The 19,682-nt window shown below is 37.7% G+C and overlaps 1 protein-coding gene across 2 annotated transcripts in view; it reads left to right on the forward strand.

Annotated features, from left to right (window-relative positions):
* Positions 1-19,682, forward strand: part of LOC126194989 (coiled-coil domain-containing protein 186-like) — a 200,511-nt gene that overhangs the window by 143,274 nt on the left and 37,555 nt on the right. For both annotated transcript variants that reach the window (XM_049933405.1, XM_049933406.1), the window contains one exon: positions 18,901-19,050. In XM_049933405.1, the coding sequence (XP_049789362.1) occupies positions 18,901-19,050 (150 nt within the window). The remainder of the gene's footprint in view (positions 1-18,900; positions 19,051-19,682) is intronic.

Below are 19,682 nucleotides of genomic sequence, written 5' to 3' on the forward strand. Positions count from 1 at the left end.
CCACAAGAAACTCATTGATTGTTTTTGTTTGTTTCTAAAGCAGTTAACTTTGCTTGTCTCTCCACAGTATTAAAAGCATCAAACATGTTATCATCACCTGATGGACTACCATTGTGGTGCCTCCAAATGTTAATAGCTTCCATAGCTTCTTTACTGGTTGACACAATTGGTTCTCGATCTTCTTCTTCTTCTTCTTCTTCTCAAATTACCACTCGTTTCTCTTCTTCAAAATGTTTGGTAATGATACTATCTACTGCTGGCACCTCTGAAATGATGATTGAAGTATCAACACCGACTTACTCATGAACTGCAGACGATATGCCTATCACAGAAAAAACTGTAGCCTCAGACAAATCTTCTTCCAGTTGTTCCTGTGTGTGTTCTGTGAACATGAAACAGTTAGAAGTAGTTAGAGTTATATCCATCCATGCTTTGGCTACATAATGCATAGCATCCAAAAGTGATATGGTCATAGATTTTTGGTCCACGCGATTATCGTGCATAAATACAGCCTTCTGGACAAGCATTTTTCTCTAGTTCCATTTAAATGAGTGGATGATTCCCAGATCTATGGTTGAAGCTCACTCATACAACTAGGAGGCGGAACACTAACTTAATATTTTTGACCTGCAGATTGTCATGGTGTGATGGATATCTGTCAAGTAGCAGCATTATTTTCTTATTTTTGCCCCCATTTGAGCATCCAGCACATGCATGGTGGACATGAAGATGGAACTGGTCATTCATGCATTGCTGCTGGAATCATAATTAGTGGGCAGAATTATAACATTTTTTAAAACTCATTGGCTTTTTAAATTTACCAATTACTGAAGGAGGTAATTTTTCAGACCCATCGACACTGACCGTAAATAAAATGTTTACCCAGTGCATAGTCAGTTTCTGGCCATGGCATTTCTACCATTAAAACATAAGATCTTACTAGGTAATATACTATAAAAAGATCAGTTTTGTCAATGTTAAAAATATTTTTTGGATCATAATCTTTAAAGATATTTTGCAATTCTTTTTCTATTGGTCCACAGTTCCACCATCAACACTTACAGTTTTACTACACAGTTTGTTGTAAACAATGTTATGGTAAGTTTTAAATTGATCAGTCCACTGATTTGATGCTGTGATGTTGGTAATACCCATTTCGCAGCAAACTGAAGTGCCTTTTCTCTCAGAGTGTTGCCATCAAGTGACATTCCTGATGCTCTCCTGCTAACAAACCAATCTGCAGCAAGTTTTCTCCAAACGATCATATATTGATGGCTAAATATATTTACACTTTCCTGCCATGGAACCAGACTGTCTTGCATTGGCTTTGATGTTGGGCCGATTTCTCACAATTGTGCTTAGGGTGGAAGTGGAAAGTCCTAGGCCCTTCACGAATTGAACTCGTGATCCAACATGCGAGTCTACATGTTGTAGAAGTGTAACAATATTATGAAAAGGAAAGTAAATAAATACAGCTTTCGGTCATTAAGGGGCCTTCATCAACAATAGATGTGTGTGTGTGTGTGTGTGTGTGTGTGTGTGTGCGCGCGCGCGCGCGCGCGCGCGCGCGCGCACACACACACACACACACACACACACACACATACCTGAGACTGCAGACAGTGCTGTGGTTAGAGATTTTTGAATCTCTGCTGAAAGGAGTGGATAATGGTGGTAAAAACTGAGAATTCCTAGAAAGCAGCACAGTTCTTTTGTGGTTTCCACCCACGAAATTCTCGGTATTGCTTCTACTTTTTCTGGAAGCATTAATGATGTCCAATCAGTTGACCTAAAAGAGTGATTTCTGATTTTCCCAAAAACACATTTGGCAGTGTTTAGTACAACCATATTTCTCCAGGCATTTAAAGATATTGACTAAGTACTGTTGATGTTCCTCTGCCATGGCTGAAGAAATGAGGATGTCATCAATGTATGCAAAGCAACATGACAAACCTTGTACCATTGAATCTATAAATCTCTACCCTGTCTGCACAACATTTTGTAAGCCAAATGTCATAAACTGACCCTCAAAGTGGCCAAATGGTGTAATAATAGTCATCTTCGGTATGTCCTCATTATTCACAGGAATGGATTGTTATTGAAAACATTATTGGAGGAATCAGTGATCCAGTTATAATCTTTGAAAATAATTATAACCACTGCATGATCATCTTCAAACCTAGCTGTAATATAATGCAGGATATAAATTAGAGGGATACATTAGAATAACTTAAAACTGGCTATAAAATTACAAAATGTAGATATGCCCATTTCGAGGGACAAATGGCTCTGTATGGAGCAGTAACTGCTGAATGGCGGTAGTCAACTACTGGAGAGAGTGGTACAGCTACTTCTTAAATATTGGAGCCTCTGCCTCTAGAGGCCCAAGATCAGTGTCTTCCATCTCAATAGTAACCAACTCCTTTGTACATCTATGGGAGGTCATATGCTGGACTTCACCTATCGATATTGGCAGCCATCTCTTTAGAAATCACCCTGATGCTACATCTTTGGTACAGCGTCCATCACCTCCATAGAAGCTAACAACATTGTGATTATTTTCCAACATGCTCCTAAAGTGATCCTATCTTAGGAGTCTGACGCAAAGCCTTAGGTCCTTCCCAAAACCTCTCCTCTGAATTCATTTCACTCCTAACTCCTTTGACACTCCACATGACCACCTTCTATACACTCCCCAAAAATCCTAGATGCTTAATTGTGGCTGGTTATTGTGTCCCCACAGTCAGAATTTCATCCCTCATTGACCAACACCTGCAACCACTGTCCATAATCTAGCTTTCCACATTGAAGATACCAACTGCTTCCTTCGCCAACGCTTCACCTTCCCTACCCCTTTACCTCCTGGATCCATATTTGTCACTGTTGACTCCATCTCCCTATACATCAACATCCCTCATGCCCATGGTCTTACCACTGTTGAACACTAACTTTTCCAACATCCTTCAGACTCCAAACCCACTACCTCATTCCTCACACACCTTATTAACTTTATCCTTACCCACAACTGCTTCTCCTTTGGAGGGAAGTTGTACAAATGAATCCATGGCACGGTTATGGGCACCTGCAAGCTGCCCTCCTATGTCAACCTGTTTGTGGGCCATCTAGAGGAGGCCTTCCTAGCCTACCAAAATGACAAGCCTTAGTCTTTTCAGGTTCTTTGATGATATCTTCATCATCTGGACTCAGGGCCAAGACAACACATCTTTATTCCAGTGCAACCTCAACACCTTCTCTCACACCTGCTTCATGTGGTCCTCCTCAACTTAGTAGATGTTGACCTCATCCTCTCTGATTGCTCCACCTGCACCTCTGTCCACATTAAACCCACCAACCACCAACAGTACCAGCATTTTGTCAGTTTTCATCCCTTTCACACCAAAAAATATCTCACGTACAGTCTGGCCACCCAGAGAAGGCATATTTGTAGTGACAAAAACTCCCTTGCTCCATATGCTGAGGGCCTCACCGAGGCCTTCACAGACAGGCATAACCCCCAAACCTAGTCCGCAAACAGATCTCTCATGCCATTTCCCTCACACCCCCAAACCTCCCACCACCCCCAAGAATTGGTCACAAAGGAGTGCCCCCTTTGTCACCCAGTACCATCCTGGACTGGAACAACTGAACCACACCCTTTGCCAGGCCTCTGATTATCTATCATCATGCTCTGGAATGAGGGACATTCTACCAGAGATACTTCCCATCTCTCCTAAAGAGGCGTTCTGTCACTCTCACGACCTCCACAACATTGTAGTCCATCCCTGGGCCATGCCTAATCCCAACATCTTGCCATAAGGATTGTATCCTAGTGGAAGACACTGGTGCAAGACCTGCCCAATCTACCATCCAGCACTTCGTATTCCAGTCGTGTCACAGGTTTATCCTATCCCTTCAGGTGCCGGGCCACCTGCGAAAGCAGCCATGTCATTTAGCAGCTCTGCTGCAACCATTATACAGCTTTTTATATTGGCATGACTACCAGCCAGCTGTCCATCAGGACGAATGGACTTTGCCAAACTGTGGCCAAGAGCAAATTAGACCACCCTGTGGCACAACATGCAGCTGAGCATAAAATGCTTGATTTCAGTGGTTGTTTCACTATCCGAGCCATGTGGATGCTCCCCTCCATCACCAGCTTTTCTGAACTGCGCAAATGGGAGCTATCCTTACAATAAATTCTCTGCTCCCACAATTATCTCGGCCTCAACCTATGATAACGTACTGTCCGTACACCCGCCACCCAACAGTTTCCATCCCCTCGGTCCTGTCATATCCCCATTCTTGTCTCAAAGCCTCATTGTTTGCCATCCCCTGTCAATACACTTGCCCATCTTTCCTGGCTCCTCTCCTTTCGCTCCTTTTCCCCCCACCTTTTTGCCCCACAACCTCCTGATGCTATGCCTGTTGGCATTCTAGTCCCTGCACATTCTGCCACACAGTGTTCCTCTATTCCCCCACCCATACACTACATCCCTTCTCATTCTGTGCCCCCTCTAGATTGCTGCTGCCATCCCATATGATAGTTGCGTTCAGGCCTAAGCTGCCTGAGTTGGCAGTTGTGTGTGTGAGGTGTGCTTGTTGTGTATATGAATGGTGTGTGTTACTCTGTTTCTCTTTTGCTTATGAAGGCTGTGACTGAAAGCTTTATCTAAGTGTCTTTTAATTGTGCCTGTCTGCAACTTAATGTGTTTTCTTTATTGTAAGTAGCAATCTACCTTTTCCTACATTATTGATACTCCTACGTCGAGTTTCCATTATGCTCTACAAATCCATATAATCTCTTGCATCTGTGCTATGTATTGTCTCACATCATGAATATGCATGTGCAGATCATGAATTTCACTGGATATCTGCATGTCAGATTTAAAGTAAACAATATGTACAAACATAGGATAGTGTGCCGAATACAAGTGTTAATGCTCACACAACAGCTGACTACTGATTGAGATGCTGAGTAAACATAACTACTGCTCCATAAGTGCACCAGGTGGCACTCTGGTGGTAGAATTTGGAATTGTTTGGTGTAAACCAAGGCATGACTCTACAACACCAAGCAACTATTGATGTGCTAAATGATGCTAAATGAAAAAAGAGCTTTCAACAAACCATTATTCACACCTGTATACAAAGCATATCCAAATCAGAAACCATAGTGAACTTAAAACAACAATTTTTTAAAAAAGCAATGAGGAATTTCATAAAAGACTCCATTCTATTAACATGTAAAATAAGTTTATGTATTCAGTTTGTGACATAATCCAATAAGTAATCAAGCTAAACATTCTTCATATTCTATAATGTACATTAAGAAAATAGGCTCCAAATTGTCAAATTTGTGTTTGGAACAGCAAACTCAGAAATTAAATCTACTGAGTATTCAGAATCCATACCAAGGAATGGCAGTATATATACTTATTATGGCATTTTACATGTTACTTGAATATCAATAGAGCATGATGTCTGGATACATCATAATGTTTTACTTAATGTTTATGTGAAGTCACATTACAGCTAGACATTGAATGGGGGTGTTCAACATTTTAATTTACATCATAGAGAAAGTGTAAGTTCGTAGTGTGTGAATAAGACCATTTCAGTAAAGAGTGTGTGCAATAATTTCGTTACATGTAAAGCTGTTTCTTGGTGTCTAGGTGTACCATTTAACAGAATGTGGATATTGATCACAAACAAATGTCGATGGTAATCTAATATGTATGCACTGCTGCCGCTATTGGAGAAAATGTGGTAATAAATAGATGTTGAGTTCATGCATATTGCTGTACAAACAATATGAATTAAATGAACAATGTTTCAGTACATGACAAGAAGTAATTGAACCACCTATTAAGTCATAGTATGCATACAAGTCATTGTTTTCGAAGCAGACATTTACAACTTCCATATAGTTTACAAAATGTATAAAAGAAACATTACATGTTCATACATGAATCAGTAAAGAAGGATCCTGAGTAGTGTAACAAAGTACTATGGTATTCAGTACATAAATTAATCTCATCACGTATTATAAGGAAACATAAAAGTTTGTAACATAGTACAATAGTATCCATAAGAATATTCAGGCAATGTACTGCTCTCAGAGGTGATGTATCTTATTCCTGATACAATGAACATGATGCTGTATGAAAAGTGTGTTAGTGCATCATGATATTGTTTCCCGATGTCTAGGTGAATGCCATAGTAAGGAGACATTAATAATTCAAACAACACTACTTAAACTGTGTACTTACATATCCTATCATTATATCGATTGAATCATGCAATATAATACATAATTACACAACAAATTGTGTGAAATAACAAATAACATTTACAGTTTTCAGTAGGTTCAACAATAAAGCCCAGTGTCTAGGTACAATTACGATGAATAAAAATAAAAGACCTAATTACTTTTGTCTTAATGTATGTCTCATTGTGGTATGATCATCTGTTAAGTATTTTAGATGCAGAGGTATTTCCCTTGAAATCTGAGGATGCCATAAAATAGATGCAGTATCTGTGAAACATGCTGATTGTAGAAGCCTGTTTAATGCATATCCATTTATGTTTAATATATCCTGTTCATATGTTATTCCTGGCCATGACGTGCAAGCATGCAGAGCGTACTACTGTACCACATTGGCACCAAGTGAGCTTATGAATAGTTTTGCTTTCTTTGCATCTCAGTCTGTAATCAGCTGTTGTGTGAGCATGAGCACTTGTATTCAATGCCCTATTGTTATGTTTCGAGATATTGTTTGTTTTAAATCTGATATACCAATATAAGTTGTTTTCATGATCTTCACATGCATATTCGTGTTGTGACACAGCACATAGCACAGATGGAGATTATGTGAATCTGTAGAGCATAAGATATGTTATTTTTCCAAGTGTGTGGAAAATTAATTTAGTACATTGTTATGCCTGGCCTTTAAATGTATTACCCTCTGAATCTGGTTCTATCCATTGCAGATCCAAAGAGGTTTACATAGTCTTACCAAAACAACCTATCAAAATAAATGCTTTACTAGCATTCTTGGCTTTTTGAAGTCCCCTCCACCCTTTTCCACTGCTGACCAACCCCATTCTGGCACTGTGTCAGAAATATATAACAGTATGTTTCCTTAAAAATAAGAAGGGGCCATAAACTTTTTCATTAGTAATGGCACAACAAACATTCTCTTTAGGGAAGTCTCTTTCACACTCAATAATTGCTTGAAGGTTCTAAAGTCCCCAAATGTGCACGTTCTGTCGGTTCACTTGACTGCTATCTTGAAATACAGCTTCATCATGTCTTCTAGCAGAGCATTTCTGAAGTCAGCAAAAAGCAAAGCTTGCACTAATTACAGTCTGTATGTTTTATTCATCAAACATAGCCTTAACACTTGCTGGACATTCATATGAGGATTTGCAAGTTTCTTTGCTTGTGAGGTAAGTAGACGTTCGTGGACTCGGCTCAAACATTTACCGAATTGTTTCCACCATTTCATCAGAATTGTGTCATCAGCTCATACCTTTGCTTAAACAGTCTTTCCAAATTCGCAGTGCTCACAGTGATTGTTTTTTGACAGAGATGGATCAATCCCAAAACACTGACAAAACTCGTGCTGGACTGTAGTCACTGCCTCATTCTCGCTAAATAGTAGGACATGAAGTGCCTTCTGTTGAGCAGACACCTTCTTGCTTGAGACTGACTTAACACACACATCTAATGATGATTCTCTAAAACTCTGGCCACACCCATTCAATCAACAAACATTTCGTGTTTTGCGTGGCCTCAGTTTCATAAATGTGACACTCTAAAACCAGTTCATCCTTTTTTGATACCACTGATATTGTGATCAATGGTAACCCTACTTCACTACCTTTCTCTTAGGACGATGCCACTTGAGGGTATTACAAATTGTAAATGCAAAATAGTTTGGATGAAAGTAACCATCCGACATGGCTCAGAATGTTTCAGGGGAAAAATGGAAAATGATGCATATAGGTTTCCTGATCGTACTGTCATAATGAAGGGAGATTTAAACCTACAAGCTATAGATAGGGAAACTCGCGTGACAGGAACAATTGATAGGGAGAGGACGTCCTTGATGTTATACCAAATGTCAAACAATGGAAAAGCCAGGATGTGATGTGACAAATTTTATGAAAAGGAAAGTTGCTAGTCACCACACAGCAGAGGTGCCCAGCCACAGATAGGCACAACAAAAACACTGTCACAGATAAGCTTTCAGCCAACAAAGCCTTCATCAAAAATAGATGTCAACTGAATGTGGCTTCAGTTGCGAGAGACTGCAGTTGTGTGTGTGTGTGTGTGTGTGTGTGTGTGTGTGTGTGTGTGTGTGTGTGTGTGTGCGCGCGCGCGCGCGCGCGCGCGCGCGCGCGCGCATATGTGTCATCAGTTTTCAACTAAGGCCTATCTGCAACTCACTATCTCTGCTGTATTGTTATATCAAATGTCTTGTACAAAAATTACCATGAGCAATTAGAGAACCAACTCATGAGAGTAATGTCTTAAATCTCCTGGGTACCAACAGATCCGAACCTTTTCACTGAGCCAACATAGAGGAGGGAGTCAGTGTTCCTAAGTCTCTTCTTGCATCAGTGACAACAAATATGAAAAGAAATGTAAACAAAGGTAGGAAAATATTTGCGTTCATTGTGTGAGACAACAAATGAATTACAGTTTACCTGAGCAATAAACATTCATCTCTGGGACTGAAAGTATGAAGTATCAGTGGAGACAGTTAAAGACTATTGTGAAGACTATTGTGCACTATAGCTGGGATTAGGTGTATGCGAAGCAAGAGAGCTTCATCACAGTTTTAAATGAAACCAAATGCTTGTTGTCAAAGGTGAATGAAGGCGAAGTGAGTATAAGGAGAGCAATATAAGAAGCATTAAGGGGAGTTGAGAATGGAAAAAAAAAAATTCCACTTTTTCAGATTTTTGTCTCATTATAAAATTTGCAATTTTCTGAATAAAATTATATATAGCTTATAAACTCACATGGATGGAAAGTATTTTATTTTATTTTTGTTAATATAATCTACACCGGTTGAAAATGTTAAAATTTTTACGTGCATTACTTCAAGGTCTAATAAAATCAGTAATTTTTTTGTATTGAAGGCTGTGGATTGCTGTGTTATAAATGTTAAATTATGTGTTTGTACTGGTAGCACTGTCAAAAACAGCAGAGTATCTTTTCATAGTATAAACACGCGTTGTATGTCGAAGTGCTAACATTTTTCTGAGGAAAACTTAGAATATATTAGTAAATCTCTCAAAAAGTGAAGTATGGCACCAAAATCAAGTGTTTTTAAGAATCGTGGGTTTCATGGTAATAGATCTTCAAATAAAGGGAAACATTGTGTTCAACATATGGCATGTGAAGTTACAGACAATGAAATACAGGCAAACTCATCATTATCTAGAGAAACACCATTAGTGCTTCGAAGATTAAAATAAAATGTTGTGATACACTTTTATCAAAACAAAAGTGACGTAAATAGTAGGTTAGGCTACATTCTGATAGATTTACACATCCTAACAATGGTGTTAGCTGAATGTGTGTGTTGTAAAATATGTGGAGGGCCAGTTAGCTTACATGAAGACAGTGAGGTATCATCTGGACTACTCAGGAAACTGATCATTAATTGTGTCAGTTGTAAATATACTCATTCCTTTTTAATTCTGATAAGTGCAAAGATAATTATTTTGAAGTAAATGTTAGGTGGTTTTATGGATTGAAAGCTATTGGCGAAGGACACACTGCAGCAAAAAGAATGTGTGCCATGATGAGTATGCCACGCCCATCTTGTAAAATTGTCAAGTATACAGGATTTATTGGAGCTGCTGTGGAATCTGTTGCATGTGAGTCAATGAAGTGTGCTGCAAACAAAGCTGTTGAAATAAATTCTCATATGACTGACATACCAGTAGCTTTTGATGGCACTTGGCAGAAGCGTGGGTACCGTTCTAAGAATTCTCCTGCTAAGGTGACCAGTGTGGGTACTGGAAAGGTGACAGACTTCCAGATTTTAACCAAACATTGTTATGAGTGTAAATCAGGGAATGAAGAAAGGCATATCTCCGACAGAAACCATGAAGGAACAAGTGGTGATATGGAGGCCTCTGCAGCTATTGAAATTTTTAGTCGATCTTTGAATGAAAGGGGAGTGTGTTACATTAAGTTATTAGGTAATGGAGACTCAGAAGCATATAACAGTGTAGTAGCAACCCAGCCTTATGGTGAGAAGATTATCACAAAACTGGATGTGTTGGTCATGTCCAGAAGAGGATGGGCACCAGGTTGAGGAAGATGAAACCAAGTTTGAGAGACAAGAAACTTTCTGATGGTAAAAACATAAGAGGCAGGCTGACAGACAAAATGATTGATGAAATGCAGCAGTATTAAAGGATGGCTATTAGAAATAATACTAAGGATTTGTTGAAAATGATGCAGGCAGTATGGGCTGCCTTCTTCCAAAGACCGTCAACTGATGAAAAACCAGTACACCACCTTTGCCCTCCTGGACCTGATTCATGGTGCAATTACTGGAATGCCAAGTACTCAAATAGTCCATACAGCCATAAGTATTCCATCCCAGCAGCAGTCATGGATATCATAAAACCTGTTTACAGAGACCTGGCAAATCCTGAATTACTGAAGAAGTGTCTGCATGGTCAGACTCAAAATCCCAGTGAGTCGTTCAGTAATCTTATATGGACTCTCTTACCAAAAAGTGTTTTTGTTGGAATGAAGACACTAAAGTGGGTAGTCAGTGATGCTGTTATTGCTTTTAATGATGGCAACATTGGTAGAGTGAAAGTGCTACAGCATATGGGAATTAATCCTGGAGCAAACTGCATCAGAGGACTTGGAATAGATGGACAAGGTTTGCATTGATAAAGCAGAGTTTGCAGCACAGTTGGCCACTAAGGAGACCAGAAAGAAGAAAAGAAGAAAAAACTTGGAAAAATATGAAGTGGATGATACACAGTGTGGTGCAGGGTGCTTCTGAGTGACTGAAAATAAAAAAAAATTAAGCATATATTAAATGAGTTACAGTCTTTTGAAACTTGAGAAGCTGTTCCTGAAAATTTACATTATTTGTTGCATTTTCCCCTAAATCTCAGAAACCACTTCAAGTAGAGTATTCGGATTTTCAGGGAGTAATAACATAGATATCCTGAGTCTACTGGACTAAAAGAAGAACATAATGTTATGTATAATTAAAATTATTTAGGATAACATACAAAAAAGTACCCAAAATTTTAACTGTGTAACTAAAAAGTTGTATTTACAAAAGCAGTGGCTGAAATGCAATTATTGTATTTCAGTAGACTCAGAAGATACAGTTTAATGCCCTGTAAAAGTTTCATGTTAATGGCTACATTGGTTTCTGATATACAGGGAAGCCAAGTCACTAAATTTAACATTGTTGGAATAGGGTGTTCCAACTCCCCTTAAATAAGTCAGTCATTTTTTTCCCCCTTTGACAAAAGGGCCTACGTAGTTTGGGTATTACACAAAGTCTCTAAGCAGATAATCCATCTTGAAGTCAAGGATGACACAGTGGTCTAAGCACTGAATTCAGTCTTCCAAATTGTTTAAGAGAGAAAGATCATTTCACGTCTGCTCTTTTTAGTTGTTGCAGAAATGTCAAAACTATTGATTTAAGTGATTCCATAATAGTAAATCAGCTAAAATGGCTCTCAACTGAGGAAATCTGTCTGTACCTGAAGGCATACTTGTAGAATAATGTGTGAGGGCTAACTAGAATTTAGATTACATTTAAGTGTAAAGATGACACATTGAGCTGCAGACAGGCACAAAAAAGACTGTTACACATTGAGCTTTTGGCCAAAGCCTTCTCCAGTAAAGAAAACACATACACATCCACACAAGCAGGCACATCTCATATATACAGGACTGTTACCTATGGCCAATGCGTTGTGCCTGTCTGCAACTTAGTATGTCATCTTTACAGTGAGTAGCAGTCTGTCCTTTTCATAATATTGTAAAAGGATAGGAAAAAAAAATGTTTTATTCATTTGAAAGTGACACTTAAATACTACTTTTCAACATAGCATGAATTTAGGCACTAATCATAGTGACAAAGAAACTTTGCAATTCCATTGGCATAAAATTCTGTTGCCTGAGACCGCAACTTGTCAGTCATGCCCTCTTGCAGTTCCATGCTGTCTTCAAAGCACTGCTTTGTGAGCCAGGTCTTCATTGTAGGGAACAGAATGTAGTCACTGGGTGCAAGATCTGGACTGTAAAATGGGTGAGGAAACACCCCCCACTTGAAAGCATCAAATACTCCTCAATACAGTTTGCCTTGTGTGGCTGAGAATTGTTGTGTGAGAACAAAACTTTTGAGCTCAACTTTACTCTACTCATATTCTGAATACCTCTTCCTAAATTTTCGAAAGTTTGACTATACCCACAGAGTTGATTGTTGTGCCATACTCAAGAAAATTGATAAGAAGCACACCTTTCCTCTGCCAAAAAAACTGTTGTCCTAATCTTCCTTGCAGAGAACATCTGCAAGCATTTTCTTGGTTTTTGAGTGGATATGTGTGCCCCTACTCAATAGACAGCAATTCGGTCTTACAGTTCAAATGTTTTGCTTAAGTCTTGTCTCCAGTTATGATTTGATCATGTGATGAGTCACCATTTTTTCGTAAGAATCCAAAAATGTCGATGATACAGCCATATGCTAGTTATTGTGGTTTTCTGTCAAGAGTTTTCGTACCAGTCTTGCACAAAATGTGTGTTAGCCTAGCTTCTGTGCAACAATTTGATGCAACAGGCATTGTGAAATTAATGGAAAACCAAACGGCACCCCAGTCATTGTGAATCACATGTAAAACTTTTATTGTGAAATAATGGAAAATGACACGAACCTCACCCAGGCATGGAAGGATGCTAACTGAACAGACAAACACTTCGAGAAAAATATGGCCACCCTAGCCCCACCCATTGTTGCTGCAGATGAAAATGTAATCTACTCTCTGGATAGCCCTCGTATATGTATCAAAATCTACATCTACATCTACATACATACTCCAAAACCACTGTGAAATGCATGGCAGAAGGCTCGTCCCATTGTAGTGTGCATTAAGGTTTGTTCCTCTTCCATTCACATATAGAGCACAGGAAAAATAATTACTTAAATGCTTTTGGGCCAGCAGCGGTAGTCTAATTTTGTTTGTCCAGTCCCTTTAGGAGTGATGCATATGGGGTTGCAGTATATCCCAAGATCCCTCACTTAATGCTTGCTTTTGAAACTATGTAAATATACATTTGCAGGATCTATCTTCAAGTGTGTACCTGTTCAGGTTCTTCAGCATCCCCATTATACTCTCCTAAGGGTCAAACAAATCTTAGAACATTTGTGTTGTCGTTCTTTGTGATTGTTGAATATCGTTTATTAGTCCTACTCATATGGGCCCCATAAACGTGAGCAGTATTGGAGGATGTTGTTTTGTAAGCAGTCTCCTTTGTAGATCTGTTGCATTTTCCCAGTATCGTACCAATGAACCAAAGTCTGCCACCTACTGTACCCACAATTAAGCGTGATTGTTCCATTTCATTACCCTAGAAAATTTTACACCCAGCTGTGTGTAAGAGTTGAGTGACTGATACAATTTGTGACACATCAATACTGTAGGCATAGGATATTGTGCATTTTTAATTTTGTAAAGTGGGCAGTTTTAATTTTCCGAACATTTAAAGCAATAGCCTATCATTGCATCGCTTTGATATTTTACCAAGAACTGCATGAATATTTGTGCAATTTCTTTTCAGACAGTACTTCATTATAGAAAACTGCATCACGTGCAAAAAGTCCGAGTTTACTGTTAATATTGTGTGCTATGTTATTAATATACATAGAGAACAGCAAGTGTCCTGACACACTTCCCAGGAGCACGTGTAAAATTACTTCTACATCTGTTGATGACTCTCCATCCAAGATATCATACTGCCAACCAAGAAATCCTCAGTCTGGTCACAAATTTTGTTTGATACCATTCATAGCATCAGTTTTTTTATAATTCACAGGAGGAAATAAGTGTTCTAAGCAATTGAAAAGGGGATCAAGTCTTTCCCATATTCAATGAAGGTCTTTGAACAGATGGACATAACTATAGGCCTATTTTGCTGATGTCAGTGTATTGTAGGATAATGCAACATGTTTTATGCTAATGGATTATGACTTTTTGGAGATTGATGCTGATACGCAGCAGAGGAAAAATATTGATATTCTGTATGTTTTCTTATTTTAAAAGTAGAAACAGGAATCTTATTATTTAGATGTGTTATATGAGAGATGTCTGCCACTGTTGAGCTGCGCAGAGGTGTTGTACACAAATTTAATTGCTTGTAAATTGAAGAAAATTTATAAAATTATACTAAACATGTACTAATACATACACCAGAGAAAAAAGTTCTTCTAAATTGAAAATAGTATTTGGAAATAAGTGACATTAACATATTTCAAAGATCTACTTGGAATTTCAGTTCAATGTTGGCTCTAAGCAAAATTTTCAAAAGTGAAATCAGTTTAAATGCACACAAAAAATTATCAGTTCAAGTATTGGCTCACTCTTACAATAATCAAACATACACCAAAAAATCGTGTTAGCACTCACTCTTAAAGTACTGATAAAACTATTTTCCTTGTTTTCACAGAATGCCTTTTTTCCTTTTCCTTAAATGAGGGTTATTCCATTTTTGTTCATGTTTTTTGATTTACACCCAAAATTGAAATTTGCTCACCTTCAATATTTTTAAACAGCATATTTGAAAAAGGAACTTTCCACACATGTTCTTTCTTTTTTAGTGATAGTGTTGTCAGCTTAAATGTAAAGTATCTAGTCCCCATGTTTGAGCATTTATTTTATCTCTAATGGATACACACAAATGATGCTGACAAGCATAGGAATATTTTGCTGAGGATAAAAGTGTGCCCATTTTCCTGGTTATTTTCAATGTGACTGACCTATTTGTGACCACATTTCTGAAGGATCTGTTGTGTCCTTTTCAGTCTCCGATGATTTACAGATTGACGGGCTCCAATGATTAGGCTGAACTCCACTTTAACTACTTTTCTCTCCCCATTCAAGTTCACTGTAGTTCTAAGTGATAGTATGTTTTCTCATTAATAACATTTGTACCTACTGAAATTTTTTGATCTTATAAAATCAAGAAACTCTCATGATGTCTAGTGCAGGCATTGAGGAATAGCAAAACTCTGTAGTATATTTACTTGGGAGAGAAATGATTGTGAGACGGCATAATGTGTGTCTAAGTAGTTATTATACTTAACAACAAAATAACTACATTTAATATTGTTACTAAATTCCTACTAATTGGTTATTTTTTACATGTGTGTGTTTAAACTTATAATACAGTGGAACCTTAAATAGCGAGCATAATTGGTTCCAGACTCTTACTAGTAGCGTGAAACACTCGTTAAGCAAAACAATTTGTCCCACAAAAATTAATGTAAAATACAATAATGTTTTCCATGCAGAGACAGTACTAAAAGTTTTATCTTATTCATGCTAGTTATTCAAAGAAAATTATACATACAGTATTATGTACTATAGTCATTTGTTTCCGCCAACACTTCAACACTTAGTGAAAATACTACACAGCATTATCATCAAATAAATTTGTAGCATGCATAGCCACTGCTTTATTGGGGTGATGATTTTCAATATACGATGCTTTTAGCATTTCTCTTATTGTGCCGCAAGATTGCTGCATTGCTGTTACTGCCTCCTCCTCCTCCTCCTCCTCCTCCTCCTCCTCCTCCGGCCAAAGATTCTTCCAAGCAGAAATGAGAGTTTTCTTGGTAACCCCTTCCCACCCCTTTTCGATGATCTTGATACAGGCAGTGATGTTGACGTGATATTTCCAAAACTCTTTGAGAGTGGGACTGGTAGCTTCAGTCAACTCAAAGCAATGCTCAGAGAGTACTTTCATATAGAGCTTCTTCATATTATAAATAATCTGCTGGTCCATAGGCTGGAGTAATGAAATGGTGTTGGGAAGCAACAATTGGATCTTGGTGAATTGAAATTCTTCAATGAGGCGGTCTTGTAGACCTGAAGAATGGGCGGCAGCGTTGTCCTAGACGTGTAGTGGCAGATTCATCTCATGCAAATATTTTTTCACCAAAGGACCAAACACTTTATTGATCCAATCACAAAGAAAATCACATATCACCCCAGTCTTGTTGTTTGATTGGATCTCTGCATCACATTTCACCTGCTATACCAGACTTCACACTTCTTGAAGGCTCGTGGAGTTTCTGGATGGTAATCAAGCAGCAGTTTAATTTTCAAACCCCTGCTCGCATTGGCACAATATAGCGGTGTCAGACGGTCTTTAATTGGATTGTGACCAGGCAGTGCATTCTCCTCTGCTGTTATAAAGGTATACTTCAGCATCTTTTTCCAGAATAGACCCGTCTTGTCACAAATAAAAACTTGTTGCGGCAGATAATCCTCAGAATCTTTGAGCATCTTGAAACTGCTGGTGAAGTTCTCTGATGTCTTTGTATCAGAGGTGGCAGCTTCGCCATGCCTCACAACACTGGATACCGGGTCTTTGCTTAAACTTCTTGAACTACCCACAGCTTCCTTTAAACACTTCTTTGGCCACTGATGATGCTGGCATCTTCTTAACAAGGTTGGTGAAAATCATTCTCACCTTCTTACAAATGATGTTCTAGTTAATAGTGTCACCTTGCAATTGCTTTTCATTTATACATATGAGGAGCAACCTTTTGACATCATCCAGAGACTCTTGTCACTCCCACTGAAGCATCTGTCTCCTTGTCTCCTTAATCTTGTCCTTGTTCTTGAGGATAGTGCAAATAGTTGATTTAGACCAATTGTACGTGCATGCTAAATCAGCAACTCTCACACCACCTTCGTGTTTTTCAGAGATTTTACGTTTAATTTCTAAGGTCGTTTTCTTTCTCTCATGGTCATCTTCTTGCGTCTTTATATTCAGGGACATTTCTATGAAGATTATTAAAACTTGCACACAAAAAACACTTTGTGAACACAAGTTTAGAAAAATGTGTGACCTCAAGCTGTATTAAGATGGTAGTAGAAAGAGCATTAAACCCAGACTGCAGTACATACTAAAGGCATTGTTCATATGCTACTGCAGACAACGAAAGGTGTTCATCTTGTTGTACGTACCCCCACCGTGCGCGAAGAGCTGGTGATGCCACACTAAATTGTCACTTGTTATGTGAACTGTGCATTATGGGAAGTGCTCGTTAAGCAAAGTTCCACTGTAATAAGTTGCATAAACTGATGCTGTTTCTTTTAAGAGATTATTAATATAAATTACTGTTTTGTAGCCTACATTAGTTGGACTGGACAGTAGGAGGAGGAAGGTAAATTAGTTTCAAGTCATTTTTTAACTTTTTTTTCTGGTATTTTAGTCAATTGAAGCTTCAGCTGTTATCTAATATACAGTACACAATGAAGAAAAATTTTAAAAGAGTAGTGATAATGTATTACAGAAAGTAACCATTGCTATGAACTCATGTAGATTAAAGATGGCAACAGTGGGTGTTTTGTATCAAAGGACAATTCAATCAAGAAAATACATTATGAGATGGAATTGCTGGCCAGGATTTACCAAACAATAATTTATCATGTTTTGTGTGATATAAAAGAGTAGCATCCACCTTATAACTGCAGTCACAAAAATTCTGTACATGTTTGTTGAATTTCTACTACTTTTTAATTGAATTATGGTTATGTTAATGTTGCATTTTTAACCATCTGGTGTTTGATTTTAAAGCTTTTTGTTTATGTATTCAATTATTCTTCTTGTATTCTTTCAGGCCATTCCACCTTTGGTATTTTGTGTTCTTCCGCAATACTGTACTGTCTTTTTAATTTATTGCTATTCCCTATCTGTATCTGAACTTTTTGTAGCTTGTTTGTGCCTCCAAGTGTGTCATGAAATCTTGTAGTTATTTGTAGAAGGCTCTTGAAAATTTCATTGTCAAAATTTTCTTGTGGGTTGTTTCAATTTTTGGAATTGATTGGAATTACTTGAGTGTGAAATGTTAACAGAAAAATATTAAATGACATGAGCACAGTTTAACTTATCTATGAAAGTGTACAAACAGTTCTGAAGCACGTTGGTACTTTCATTTATATGAAGTGCTGCAGTGCTGGCATTTGGATGCTTACACTGCACAGCGAATAGATGTAGAGATATCTTAACTGTTTCTAGATTACACAGTGTAAAGAGTTTTCTGTGGAGGATGTGGAAGTGTGAGACTATACCACTAAGGATTTTAATTTCCTTCGAAAAGTGGCAGCTGCAGTGTTTTAGAAATAATTTTCAGTGAATGTTAAAAATGTTCACTTACAATGCAGATTGTTCCTCATTTTTTGATTCATCAATTGTTTTAGGTGTTATCGTAAAATCCATACATGTAGCTAGAACTGCCATTTTCCTGTCAAACTAAAAACATAACTGTGTTTCATTTGGGAAAATAGCAGATACACATAAAAATATGTACAACTTTTAATTGAGAAAAATATCAGACTAATCCCTTGATAAGGTATTCTAACTGTGGCATTTTAGTGCCTCCCTCAAGTTAGAATCGGTTATCATTCCATGACAATGCAGTTTATTTTATTACCTCTTGCTACCTGCATAAATATCTATCACTTAAAGTTGCACTATAATCTCTTTCTTTCTAAATTTTTAGTCTGAGTAAGAAAAAAGTACATCAGTATGTAAATGAGAATTTTTGTACCATCTCAGTGACACTCGTTATTATGATTGGAGAAATTACATCAGCACTTTCTGTTTTGCAGATGGAGATCGCTAAGCATGGTGGTATCATGGCCTCATTGTATAGTTCAAAGCCAGCTGACAGTCACATGACACTTGAGCTGTCATTGGAAATCAATCGAAAACTGCAGGCAGTGTTAGAGGACACACTTCTAAAAAATATCACTCTGAAGGTTAGTCTGTGCTTGTTTATTGGCAGTAATCTGGAAAATTTATTAAAATAGTAATATTGTTATGTTTTTGTGCAGTACTATGTTGTTTTACTGGTGACTGTGTTCTTTTATGTCGTTTTTTAAATATTGTTTTTTATTATTATTCTTTTTTTATTATTATTTTTTTAACCAGAAACTTGTAACATTATCACTTTGAACGAGTGGAACAGTAAAGAATTGGCTTAAAGATGGTTTGATGAACCCTCTGCCAGGCACTTAATTATAAATTGTAGAGCAATCATGTAGATGTAGATGTAGATGTAGAGTATAATAAAAAATAATTAGTGACTCCACTCTTAAACTTCTTTTGAGTGAAAATATAATTCTATGTTTAGTTGTAGTACACCTGTGTGTCTCATCTTCAAGAGTACTCCAATAAATGTGACTGAAGTGATATTTAAGTAGTTCCTGTTGTGGACGAGCAAAAGTTTCCAAATCTCCTGTCAGTTAATGGAAGCCTGCTGTTTTCTTATCTTGACTTATAATTGAACTTATGACTGTGATCTATGTTGTATCTTCATTGTGCATTATTCCCTATTTGCATTTGTTAGCAGTGTTAATTATAATCTGTAAACCTTGAGTTAAGAAACTAC

The sequence above is a fragment of the Schistocerca nitens genome, chromosome 7 (assembly GCF_023898315.1).
Source record: "Schistocerca nitens isolate TAMUIC-IGC-003100 chromosome 7, iqSchNite1.1, whole genome shotgun sequence".
Taxonomy (NCBI): domain Eukaryota; kingdom Metazoa; phylum Arthropoda; class Insecta; order Orthoptera; family Acrididae; genus Schistocerca; species Schistocerca nitens.